This window comes from Amblyomma maculatum, chromosome 4 (genome assembly GCF_055883805.1).
Source record: "Amblyomma maculatum isolate TAMU_Amacu chromosome 4, ASM5588380v1, whole genome shotgun sequence".
NCBI classification, from domain to species: Eukaryota; Metazoa; Arthropoda; class Arachnida; order Ixodida; family Ixodidae; genus Amblyomma; species Amblyomma maculatum.
Window position 1 is genome coordinate 85,932,533 of NC_139347.1, and position 13,662 is coordinate 85,946,194.

Below are 13,662 nucleotides of genomic sequence, written 5' to 3' on the forward strand. Positions count from 1 at the left end.
CTTATTATGGCACTTGCGCTCAGTACGCTAACACCACTGTGGCTTTTCTGTTACAGTGTGATATGCAAGAAGCCAGAATTAAAGGAAATATCCATCGGCCGAGCTGTTCAAGCGCAAATAGCACACGTTTTACAGTGTTTTTGTTGATGAAGCGATCGGGCATAGGGACAGAGCGTAATTGAGCTGAGAGATTTTACTTCACCTGTAGGCTTTTATCTTTATCTCATAACACGAGTGAAAGCGAACGCATGCTGCCGTAGTGGCACTTGCGCGTGGCGACATTGACGGCACCTCCGCTAGGAAACCGTTTAGCAGCCTACAAGTTTGTAAAAATAACCCAATTATTCACTCTAATCTTTCGCTAATACGGCTTTGAATCCTTACCCGTGATGTGAATTTCAATTTTCCCGGTGCAGCGCACCCTGAGCAGTGCGCGTGAGCAAATGCACAAGCCACCAAATGATGGCGCCACAGGTGCAACTGGGGTACTTTACGGAGTACAATGCGCAACATTTGACTGTGTTTGACGCAGAACAGAAAGGGGAGGGAGGCAATTATAAAAGGGCCACGCAGTTATTGTATTTATAATATATACAGCAAGCAGTTAGTAAGGACAAACGATTTGAACTATAAGTGAAATGTAGTAACGCGTTTTTTTTTTTTAGTTGTTTTTGTTGTCAGCGGTTGGTAGCCCATAAAGTTAACTAATTTTGCGAAATCACACCTAAAACAAGGATGCCAGGAGCACAAGGGTAGCAACCATATTTATATATATATATATATATATATAAGACAGTCCAAGAGTGCTCAGCCCCAGCAAAAATTTAAAAAAAAACGCAAGAAATAATAGTCAGAAGAAAGAAAGAACATTTTCGTTTAACTGGTGTTCTTTAACATGCACCGACTGGCGCCCTCAGTGCGTTTCGCCTCATTAGAAACGTCGCTGTTGCGGTAGGAATTGAACCCGAATCAGCCGGCTCAGTATTCGAGCACGAGCCACTGAGCTTCCGTGGCTGTCGCTACATAGCCTAATTGTGAATGGGTTAAATTCACCGTTCGGTTTTTCGTTTGGCAGCTTCCTCATGCTAGGCTGAAAGCTGAAAGGAATAGTACTGGTCAAGGTCTGCCAATACCGCTACCGAATCTATCGAATTATGAAGGCTGACAGAAACAGCCCCGTCACGAAAAAAAAAAGAACTAATACGAAAGCGCATGTCAGCAAGAGACTAGTTTAATAGGCTAATAGCAAGAAGTATTACTGCACGTCGGGTGTCATATCTATAAATGCGGGGAGTCTGTTTTCTTCGTAGGCTGCCTGTGTCGGTCGAGCACGTGTCCGGCTCCGAGGGCCCCCAAGAATGGCCACGTGGTGTACCACAACAGGGAGTCCAGCTACGTGATGTATAAATGTGCTCCAGGCTACAAGATGCGGGGATACCGCTCCTCGCTCTGCATGCTCGGTCGGTGGGACCCCGAGCCCCCCGAGTGTGTTCCCGTCAAGGACTACCACGACGACAAAGGTTTGCTCGCACGTGCCGTAGCAGGCGAACGCTACTAAAATTTTGGACATCGGTTTCATTTCCTAATACTCCTGTTCTATTGTTAGAGACAAAGCAGAAGTTAGTTGTAGCTAGTTTTAATACAAATATGCGTTATAGCAAGATGCTTCTGAAATAGATTAATATGCAATGATCGCAGGTAATCATGTTAGTTATTTCAAAATTACGCGGGGAATTGTGGTGAGAAAAAATGGGCCAATTCACCAGATAACTCGCTCGGAAGGAGCGTTGTGAGATAAGCACTTGAATGTTAGTCGACGCATGTACCATTTTGTGTAGCATGGTTAGAATTTGCACGTCGGTCGATACAACAATGGTTCCAGTGTCGAAGCACGTGCATGAAATGACGGTGACAGCATATCGCTATGACGGTGTTAAATAAATCTGGCAGCTTTCCTTCTATTTGGGATATGTCGTTTATGTAACGAAATGACCCCACTGTAGATACATATTCGAAAACAGGTCTCATTAGTAATTTGTTGGCTGTTAACTTGCAGGCTTTAGTGCCGCTTTTTAGTGTGTGCTTTAGGCATCCAAGATAACGCAGTGCTTTAGAGCGGGTTATTCGATGTGAGCGTGCTAGCCGTGGTTAGTTGTGAAAGTTACACTGAAGCATTTTACTTCGTTACGTTCATTATAAACTATACCCCTGAGTGTTATACGCAAATTTGAGGGGCGGTTTCTTCATAACAAAAGTTATGGGTGCGGTAGTTTTGGTGAAATTTGTGTTCATCTTCCATGCGTTACTGCAAACGACGCTGAGCACTTGCTGTACGTGAAGCGTACTAATAATAGCGTAGAAAACACGTCTGGGTATACTGACGTAATTTTGTGGGCATGAGCAATGCCATTAACATATATAATGAATACATTTAGCCCTGCCACTGAGCCTTGCCGACGGGATGTGAATATTAGGAGAAATTTGTAACTGAAATCGTAAGTACAGGTAATCGGGCATCCTGACGATTACATTACAGTCGATTAAGGATATCTCGAGCTCCAAGAGGATCGCGAAATAGTTCGAGATATCAATAATTCGATACATAAAATATGTCAACCGATGAGTTTTCCGTAACCCAGAAGCGTGCATACGATGTACCCATACTAGAGGCGCGCTTATATACGCTTCCCGCCAGTGCACTGGCGTCCCAGCGCTCACCGCAAGCTGCACACACGTGTACACGCGCTTTGAGCACCTTTTCGTATCAGGCGTCAGAAAGAGGGGCGCTCCTCTGCTTGCTGCTCCGCGGCAACGACCGCGTACATAGGGACAGACAGGGATGTCAGGGCTCGCGTGTTATGTAAGGCGACACAAGTGCCTTTGGCATTGGTAATGGCATCAAAGCTGCTGAAAATGGTGCTTCTGGAAAAGCCACTACTGATGATAAGATGTTTTATGTTGTTACTGCTACATTATAAGAATAACGATATCTCTGGTCAAATAAGGTACAGGCGATTTCGTGTTCTCTTTCAGCAGCGAAGTAGGCTACGCAAGAGCTGCAGCAAGCCTTCGGTCAGCGGGGCTGGCTTCACCACACGACATCAGAGCACTAAACTCGGGCTTCTCCTCACGGCAGCGGGGTCGCGTAAAATACAGGCACGCCGGACCGGAAGCCATTTTGAATCGGGTCTGCGTTTCTACAACATTGCCAGTAAGCAACCAAAGCATCGCAGCTAGCCCGGCTCCGCGCTCAAAAAGCGATCGTGGGGTACCATTAGGAGAAGGGCCGCTTTCATGGGCATAGCGCAATTCAATATATTGAATGCTGCTGTGAGCAGGACTTCAATATAAGCGAACACCGCTTGTATACTTCTGCATTGGATTTTCAAGGGGAAATCGTGATAGTTCGTTATAAACAATAATTCGACATATCCCGATTCGACATATTTGGAACCGAGTGCATGCATGAAACAAAATGCTGAGAATAAGAACATGGTTTCATAACCAAGCTTCCGCATTCTGTGAAACGAAAATCAATATTGCTGCCACGGTAGCTTGAGGTACCATGAGTGGCCACACGCATCGAGCACACGCATGTAGGACTCTTGGTTTTTCGCTTCTTCACCCAAAAACTCATCAAGCAGAAGTTGCTGTAAAGATAGCTTGACGAAGCGGCACTCGGTTAATTTGACCGCACCTTTGTAGGCGAATTAGGGTAATTTTACTCATTTACGAGCTTACTTTAAACACTAAGGTGAGATACGTCTCTGCGGTCATGTGCAGGTGAGTTATACGGCATGGTGGACATCATTTAAATAATAGTGCTTGAAGAATAATCTATTTTATTTTTGATTGTAGGATCAAGTACCCGCCTTTAGAGAACGCGTCCACGAGGCATAGTCTCGCCCGACTAGTCGCAAATCCTAAGTTTTTATGAAAACGTCAGTTTATTCCAGGTCACCAAGATGCACTTTGCAACGCGACAGGGCAATGCTTTGATTACAAAAGAAAAGAGGGCAGTGCTTCTACACTGCAAAACAAAACATGGAAGGTCGGTGATAGGGCAAAGCGACCCGGAAAAATAGCTCCGAGTGGCACAAAGACATTATTTCTTTACGCGTGGCCGCAGTTCACGCAAATAAAAAATAAAAAAATAAAAAATAAAAAATAAAGTCCCAGCTGTATTGGTCTCGCTTCTGTCGTCATCCCGGTTAAACTCCACTCCTCCTTCTGTGTACATTAGGACGCCTCGAGCCACTCGCCGATAGCGTAACCGCGCCCCAGTAGGGCTCCCACCGCTGTATGTACTCGCCGCTGTTAACTTTGTAGTTGCGCTGCCTCCGTGCACTAGATCGGAGGAAAAGAGCGCGCGCAGTTTAAAAGGCTAAAACGATCGTAGGAACCCGCCAAGTGTAATATTAAATTTAGAAATCAAGGGTCATCAACATTAAATATTAACCACGTTTCTAAACTCCGTGATCGGCAGTTAGGACAGAGGTATAAAACTTGTAACATTTGAAAAGCCCGTTGTCTTTCCTACATAGCACATCCCTAAAATGGCGTTTATTGTCTACTGGATTTCTTAAGCATCAACTACAGACATCGTTTATGTTTTTGACATTGTAGAAGTGAACATAGTTCCAGCGACAGAACGACGCATAAAAACGTCATTATAGAAGTGTGCAATAAGGGAAACCCAAATAAGCAGCTATCTAAAGGACATTTCTGACGTTCGATATTTCGCATGAAAATGCCTATTAAGAAGATTTAAAAGCAGAGCTCACCTTTCATGCTGACTATCATCTAATTTTGCTAAATCATTTGGCCCTTATAATAAAACAACATGTTGATAGACAATTTTATTTAATTAATCGCCTAATCATCAATCTTTATTTGTACATGACGTCCGCCTTGCTGCGAAATTCATCGGCACAGGCGTACCCTGATATATTTCAAATACCAGCTTGCAAAGAGTTTAAAATCGTCGTCTATAAGAGTCTACCTTAAAGCGGAGCAGAGTTCAGGAGCCATTTCATAGTTTCCTATCCAAAACCCGAACGATTTACCAATGCACACCGATCGGTGCGGACAAGAAGATTAAATGCGTTATGACTTCTTCAGCTGTCTCCAATGAGACGCTTCTATGTACTATTTTGTAAACATTTTCTTCTATTCCGGAAAATGAAACATTCAAGGTTCTGTGCTTTGCGAAGCTGTTGTAGCGCATGATGCTTCACGTGAATCCACGTACCCCATTCATCCAGCACTCATGCACAGAAGCTTCGTGTGGTGAAGCAAACAAAACTGATTTCGGCTGTATGTATATCATGCACCGCACCAACGCGGCCGCAGGCCGGAGTATCCTCAACTCCTAGAGCGCATCGCGGGAGCTTCGACGTCGCGCAACTGCTCCTAAATCGGTCTATTGGTACGCATCTGTATTGGTGGATTCCAAATGATTTAAGGAAACGGACACTCTGCAGTGTGACTGATGCAGGTGACACGAATGATCATCCTCTCATTCAGGGTGTTCCTCCGCCGCGACGAGCGTTCAGTCCAACGTTACTTAATGTTGTGCTCTTCTGCCTATTCAATCAACTCCCAGATTCAGTGTCGGTATCCCCGTACACAGACGACCACTGCATATGGACATCAAGCGTCACGCGTCTCGAGATGAGGCGAGATCGCAGCATTCCGTGACTATAACGTCTGGATGCTTGCGTCTTGAAGGGGGTTTGAACTTTCTACGGCTAAAGGTGTCATATTAGACTTCACACTTACGTGTGGAGACTAAAATAACAAATGACCGTTAAGTCGTCCTAAACCTAAACTGGAGTCCCTGTAGACCACGATCATTCCTGGACGAATCATTATTCTTTGATTTAATAAATCCTACATGTTTACAGCCGCAGCATGTATAGCTGAAAAATCTGAAGTCCGTCCGAGCGATCTTTACTTGACTTGTTACCTACCGGACGCTGGAAGTCGATTTTCTCAAACACAATGCGCTGGTCTCCCGGGTATGAGACCAGTTGTTTTGCGAACACTGGAAAGCGCTCAGGCATGCCCTTGTGTTTACCCCGGTGTGTTCGCCCGCAAAGATTCGACATCGGGCCCAAGCTTCGATCAGAGCAGAGACTGGCATGGATTACTTGCACTGCAATATTGCAGAGACCTTGCCAGTACCATCAATACACAGAATCATGAGGGCACTAAAAGCGACGAAGATTCTTCTCAAGTTTTAACCTGAGACATGCTTAAATTTTCTTCTGTGACGCCTGCACACAGTGTGTTGTGCGTGCTTACACGACTTGCACTGTGAACAATACGCGAACGATGCCTGATTGTGCTTACACGTTCTATCTGGCTCATACGTGCGTATAGTTAGAGCTCTTCTCGGCAACTATGTTCAGTGTGTGTGTGTGAGAGAGAGAGCGAGAGAGAGAGAGGGGGGGGGGGGGGGGAGAGGGATAGAGACAATTGAAGCGCACACAAGAAACAGCTGGCGTATTTGAAATGTTGATACTATGTATGATAGATGCTGGCCAGTGTTCGCGCAGATTTTTCTACCCTGAAAGTGACCCTAATCAATTCATTGCTTAATGACTTCATCACCCTCCATTCTCGCTCTAGCCCTCGCGTTCCTTTCTCCAGTGAGAAGTAGGAGGCTAGGGCCACCATATTGACGTTTCCGCCTTTCCTAGCCCTTAAAAACCTTCTTTCTATCCCTAGCATTTTCTGCTAACACCTCGCCGGCAAGAGTAGTAGAGGTACCAGAAAGTTGTTTAAGATATTACCGTTGTCTTTATGTTATTTCGGGAATGGTCTATTACCTCTTTGGACCTGTACCGAGTTACCTGTTGGTTCTCTTTTCTGTTGAGTTATTGGAGCATAATTTCGTTATGATACGTTGTCGAAAGACGACGAGGATGTTCTGAGTGATACTCTCGACAACAACGATGCTACAGCTGGGTTTCCAAGGTCTTATCGGCTTTGCACTCTCTATCCTACCACTAAGTAACACCTAGTAACAGTTTGGTGCAGGGTGCGTTGGTCTATCACTATGCCGTCTGACGCACACACATATGGAATAGCAACACCAGTTCCGACCGTTGTCATGGCACAGCCCCGCGAAACAGACTTCGTTAGCGGCACTCCTTCAGCGGCCAGACTAAGTCGACGTCGACGACTGGCTCGCCTTCTACGAGTATGTTATAAAGTACAACATATGAGACGCCACCGCCATCCTTGCTAGCGTAATTTTCTGCCTAGCGCGTATGGCACTCGTTTGGTTAGAGACGCGGTTAGAGGCGCGGTTAGAGACTTCCCCTAAAAGGACTTCTGTAAACAAAAGTTCAGGAACTTCTTTGGCGGGCCAAATAGACGTAAGCTCGCCACTAAATATCGGGTATCTAGCTCAGGTATCCACCTAGTATCCTCTTCTACGTCGAATAGGTCTTAGCCCTGTGCCGTAAAATGGACAGCACCATGTCAAAGACATACATGGTAACCCATATCCTGAAGGTAACGCGGGAGGCGCATTTAATCTCCTTTCTAAATATTTTTAAGGGAGGATGGTAACCGCGGGATGTGTGGATGATGATGATTCAAAGTTTTCTCAGTTAGTACTATAACAAGAATCTTTAAACTTGGCTGTGTCTTTTAGGAATGAGCTGGCTTCAAGCACTCAAAGATTTATCGAGAAATAATGACCAGACTTAAGTAAACAGAAATTAATAAGAACTGCAAAGCAACACATTGATAAAGGTACATTTACAAAAAAAAAAAAAGCCGTTCCCACCAGAGCAAACAAAATTCACAGCAATCTTCTTTAATATAAGTACTTTTCACTGAACTGGAATAATTGCGCAAGCCCACTTCTTTTGTGTTAAAAAAAAAAAACGTTTAACCTTGACAATTGGTTTATCACAACTTTTTCAAGGACATACATATATATAAAAAAATAACTTTTGAACGCATCCTGATTTCTGAAGTTCAGTAGATGCAGCAGTAATAGATTAAATGTCCTGAAAGATTCTTTTTATTACTTATAGTGGCTGATGAGAAAATGTTCCTTACAGGCACCAAAACAGTTTTTCTCAGAAACTGCCTTAGAATAGTTTTTGCTTTTTGGGGACACCTAAACTCACATGGAGCCCATTTTTGGCCTTCATATCACTCTCATATTTTAAAAAACCCTTTCTGCCTACTTTCCTGGCCTTTCCTTGTCTCTTCTTTTATTTCTCGGGGCCCAGAAGTATCCTTTGGCTACGTGAGCATTGTCCACCCGGTTTAGGGCCACAGTACAGTACAGCGTTTTTCCGAGCGCCTCCAAGAACTTTATTCCTTGTCTTATTTCCATCATTGTAGTGGCCAACTGCATTGTCCACGTCACCGACAAGCAGAAATAGGTAAATTAGCACAAACTTGCAAAGCTGTAGTAGAGTGGATATTTTTTATAAAACGGTATCATGAACGCGTCTTGGAATGCTCGCTAAAAAAGCGCAGGAAGCCAGGTTTGAAGCGTTTCAGTGGTTGTCCGACAGCAAAATTAAGAACTAGGCAAAAGAAGAAACAGACCCATGATTTTCAGAACAAATCTAAAAAATACATGTTTTCCGCGCAAATCAATTAAAGAAAACAAATTATTAGCCGCCCCTCCTTGACTAAGAAAACGGTATGTTTGGCGGGACTTTTAAAGCGCTCCTGGTGCTCAGTTCAGCCTGTAATTTCAGTCATGTTGTTAAAATTCTGTACTATTTTGAAAGACTAATTTGAAAAAAAATTACAAATTTTTTGCGGATTTTACTATACTGAAGGGGGAATCCCTTAAGAGTCTTCTACGTCCTTCTAGTCTGCAGGAATTTCGAGTACCGCACAGAACATCCTCGTCGCCTCTCAAGCACGCAGCGTAACAATATATTCCTTTACTTTCCTCGTCATACACGACAGAATTACTTGTGTGGGTTATGTAATTTCCATTGACGCTTGGAAATTGAACCTGTGTAAGCTTTTCAAAGATCCTTCCTTCAATCGCTTTCAAAGTACAACTTACCTGGAATATGTTATGTTTCCTTCTCTATCTCGGTTCCCTGAAGCAAACAGTCTCGAAGCTGTCTTCCAGCTTGCGCCGCCTCCAGCCGAACTGCCTGATCTGGTGGCCACAACACCTTGTCCTTTCCACAACAAAGTCAGTGGCAGCATCGAAATCAAAAGGAGATCAGTGCCACGGGCCCAAAACCGAGGCATCTACTCGGATCGAAGCTGCCCCCTTCCACCGATTACAGGCGAAGCTTACATAGTCGTGTGGAGGCAACATCCGGACCAAATGGCGTATACGTGCAAACATGGCGGAGTGACGGTCAAACACGCCACAATATTTTGCCAGAACGGAAGGTGGGAGAGAGAGCCACCCGTCTGCCGGGACGCCAAAGGTGAGTCGCCTTTCATGTCCATCAGTTTCAAGGGGCTGCACATCTCAGATGCGAGGTATTGACTGCCGATAAGGGTAGCCATCTGTTTTCATCTTCATCAGTCGAAGGGAGCTCATTGGGCCATAAAGTGCCCGATTAGAGATCTCAAATTCCCACTCTCTTGCCCCTCACATCGAGAATTTTATATCTCCGTCATCCTTCGATCAGTATCTTGCGGCCTTAAACAGCGTTTCACTCCCCTCGGTAGCCACTAGACTACTCTAATGAACACCTGTTACCTCCTGCCCGACGCATTTGCGTGGCCTGGCTGAGTCATTTCCTTGTAGGAATTTCATCTCGAGTCTAAACAACTCCTGTCTTACCTCGAATCTATATGTGTATCGTTTTCTGTTTCTTAAAGCATGGTTTTACCTTCCATCGTTCACTGCACTGCCTTAAGTGAATTTAAATTTTTTTGCTAGGTTTATTTGGGCTGCACAGATTATGGCTGTCAGGTTACAAGGTCACCCACTCTTAGTTCGAATGTCACACTGGGCTGCCGACGTAGGAAACCTACTTGTTGCGCCGCGGCGCCCGGCTTAGGGTGATGCCAGCCTTTGAAGGGGCACTTGCCGCCGGCCGCTGAAGACCAGTGTCGCCAGTTGAGCTAGCGGCGCCATTTTGGTCCCCAACTGAACCGGCGCGGCCGGGCGCTCTGCAGCCAGGAGAGAGTTGCCGCTCCTACATTACTGCGGTCGGACTTTTTCTTCGCTGCTAACTGCATAGAATATTATTTGCGCACTTCGCCAAATACTTAGCGATGCTTATACAGATCGCTCGGTAGAAAAGCCGTCGGCGAGTAATAGCAGTAGTAGTAGCCGTCTGAAAAGCGTGTTGGAAATAATCGGGGACTGCGTAAAAATTTGTATCATGGTAATTTCTGGTTCTAGTGGTTGACTATTGATTGGTGTATGATAGGCGATTACGAGTTAAGGAAGCTAATTAATTAAAGTAATAAAGAAATGAAAAAAAATTGGAAAAGGGGGTTTAAAGATGTGAAAAGGCTCAACATGTAAAGTCAGTGCTTGATTAAGCTAAATAAAAAATTCAGTGTGCGTAATTCACCAATTAATCAATTGAATAATTCAAGGGAAAGGGAAAATGGGGATTCAATGGTCTTAAAAAGCTCAGAATCTAAAGTCAATACTTGATGCTGCTAAATAAGAAAATTTAGAGCACGTAATTCATCGATTAATGAATTGAAGTAACTAAAAACTAAACACTGAAAAAGGGAGTTCAAAGGTGTAAAAATGCTCAGAATGAAAAGCTAATGCTTGATAGGCCTAATTAGAAAAATTGAGTATCTGGTTTTTAAATTTATCAATTGAAATAATTGAAAAAATTAAAACTTGGAAAAAGGGGGTTCAATGGTGTTTAAATGCTCTGAATGAAAAGGCAGTGCCTGATCAGGCTAATTAAGAAATTCTAAGGCGTGTAAATAATCAATTAGCAATTGAAGTAATTGAAAAAAATGAAAATTGATAAATAGGGTTTAAAAGGTACGTGTCAAAGCATGACCGATCACTTTCTGTAAGGGGTTGAGTTTGTAAAACATTATCTAGTGATGACTCATATTCATAATCATGACTAATGGGTCGGACGTAAATGACGGCAATTAACAAATACCGGCAATTAGTATATTGCAATTGTACAACATATAAGCTATCCTATAATATATGACTTGACATTGTAGCCTAATTTCAAGTTTAATCACATTAAACTAACAGCGATTAACCAACAACGCCAAATAGTGTATTGCAATCAAAGAAGATATAAGCTATCGCGTGATATATGACTTGACGTTGTAGCCAAAAGTTCAAATCTTAATCACAATTACCTAGTTAAGTTATCCAGGAATTACAAATACCTTGTTACGGTATCCAGCAACTAGTGTAATGCAAACACACTCGGTGTAAGCTATCCAATGATATATGACTTGATGCTGAGCCTGAAGTTCAATTTTAATCACAGTTCATTAAATAATGGCAATTAACAATGAATGACCATTAGTGTACTGAAATTGTAAAGATCTAAGCTATCATGTGATATATGATGACGTTGTAGCCTAAGGTTCGTGTTAATCACAGTAATCTAATTAACGGTGATTAACTGAAATTAACTAAACTAACATTTAAATGTTAATCGCAATTAACTAGTTCACTGTTATTTAGTAAAACCGACAATTAATGTAGTGCATAAGTACTCTGTATAAGCTATCCAATGATATGACTTAATGCTGTAATGTGGAGTTCAATTTTTAATCATAGTTAATTAAACAACGGCATCCTGCTCCTGCTGCAGTTCTCAGCTCCAGCCTGATTCCACCCCTGGAGAAATCAAAGCTGTAGGCTGAGCACCTTCGTTGTCTTTCCCTTACTATCCAAATTGTTTATCCATAAGTAGATTGCACTCCAGTATGTCTTCATCGCGGCAGGCAGTCTCGACTTGCCGGCCATAATTGCCCGCATAATTGCCGGCCATAATTGCCATAATTGCCCACATGGAATAGCTGCAGATACATTGTCTCCTCCTTCTTCAGCCCTTTCCTATATTCATCTTTTGTACCTCTCGTGGAATGCAACATTTACTGCGCAGTCCCTGCAGGTGTAACGTATTAATACATCTCAAAACAACTATGCTAAAGATATCTGAAGAACTGCTGATGGCTACAGGAAAATGCTATTTTGTAATCTGTGCGAGGACAGTTTATTCTTCTTTCCCTTCAGCGACTTGATCACCTGAACAAAAGTCTCTTCGTACAGGTTCATTAAATAATATATTGTAGCTTTAGTTTCTAATCGCCTCAGTTAATGTGTTGCGAACGGTAAACTGTAAACTAAGTGCTAGATGGGAGTTGTATAATTTTCTGTTAACTTGGGAAATATGAGTCTACAAGAGCAAGAGACTCACAAACCACTCCGCGTTTTCATTTTCGCATTTGGTCACCCCTCGTTTCCTTTCATCTCTCTATGAGGCTGCGGGACCCATAATGAAACCTATACACTTCCTTCACAATATTAGAGAACTACCGCGAAAACTGTACCAAAGGTACGCGCGCTTACTCTCCCTACTCCACATCGCCCAATGAAGGATACGTACACCAGGAAATCACAAAGAAATATTAGCGAAAACCTAGGGCACCTGCTTAGCGTTTGGTGCGATCGTAAGCGGCCGCTCTCGGTTGCCTTAAAAGATATGCTTTAAGACATTTCGTTGTACGGAATCACTGCGTTTTATAAAACCTCTGATTCAGTGGAATTCTATCACGAGAGCGCGCAGGTATGCTTATAATAAGGTTTACAGCAGTTAACTATTCAGAATCTATTCTCTACATACTGCATGTTAGGTGCGCAATCCGGGTGGAGCGCTGGAAGCAGTGGGTCATCCTCAAAGGCTGCCGCGATTGAACTACTGGCCGCAGCATTTCCAAGTCAATAACCCGCTCTGTGGGGAGTGTTAGCGCAATAATTATATTTATTCATCCTAAAAAACATTTCATTTTGCGAATCAAAATGCCGCCTAATCTAGCACATTGAGCTGGAATGGGGTTATTAGCACACAACAGTTGTGACCGCGAAGAAGCAACCATTCATGTTGCAAATACTAAGCATGACTCTCGCGATGTTCATTCCAGGGAAGCCGGCTGTCGTCCCTTCCGAGCAGCCGCAGCAACACCAGGTGGTGAATCCGTGCGAAGTCGACTTTGGAGGGTGCGCGCAGTACTGCTATTTCGACGGGCACCGCATGTCGTGTGCCTGCAGGGGTGGCTACATGCCCAACGGAACAGACTGCGTAGGTAAGACTGAATACGTCACTGACTTCACTGTATAATTTACAGTGCCTCAACGGCGCTGCAATCAATGTTATCCAAGACAAGAAAAAAAATAGTAAACCCATCAGAATTGAAGCAAGCGAATCAAGTGTTACTGCATCTTTTCAACAAAAGAAAAGAAAACAAGACAAACAAGATTATAGTCAGAAAAATTAGTTGCGCTTTAGCTCTGGTTAACCCTAGTTGAATTGTGAAAGCAACGGCTGAAACTTCTTCTGCCTGCTACATTATTCACCTATCACGCCCTATCAGTATAAGATGCTACATTATTGGGGACACTTAAGCTCATCCTTTAAGGGTATGACGCCAGAGCGAAAGCTACCGGCCCAAAAATAAAGTCACACTTCAACCAAGCCG

At 43.4% G+C, this 13,662-nt stretch overlaps 1 protein-coding gene across 1 annotated transcript in view; it reads left to right on the forward strand.

The window, feature by feature from the left end:
• Positions 1 to 13,662, forward strand: part of LOC146191564 (uncharacterized) — a 107,414-nt gene that overhangs the window by 4,696 nt on the left and 89,056 nt on the right. The window contains exons 2-4 of the mRNA XM_084602072.1: positions 1,311 to 1,520; positions 9,099 to 9,434; positions 13,108 to 13,269. Coding sequence (XP_084458198.1) covers positions 1,311 to 1,520; positions 9,099 to 9,434; positions 13,108 to 13,269 — 708 coding nt within the window. The remainder of the gene's footprint in view (positions 1 to 1,310; positions 1,521 to 9,098; positions 9,435 to 13,107; positions 13,270 to 13,662) is intronic.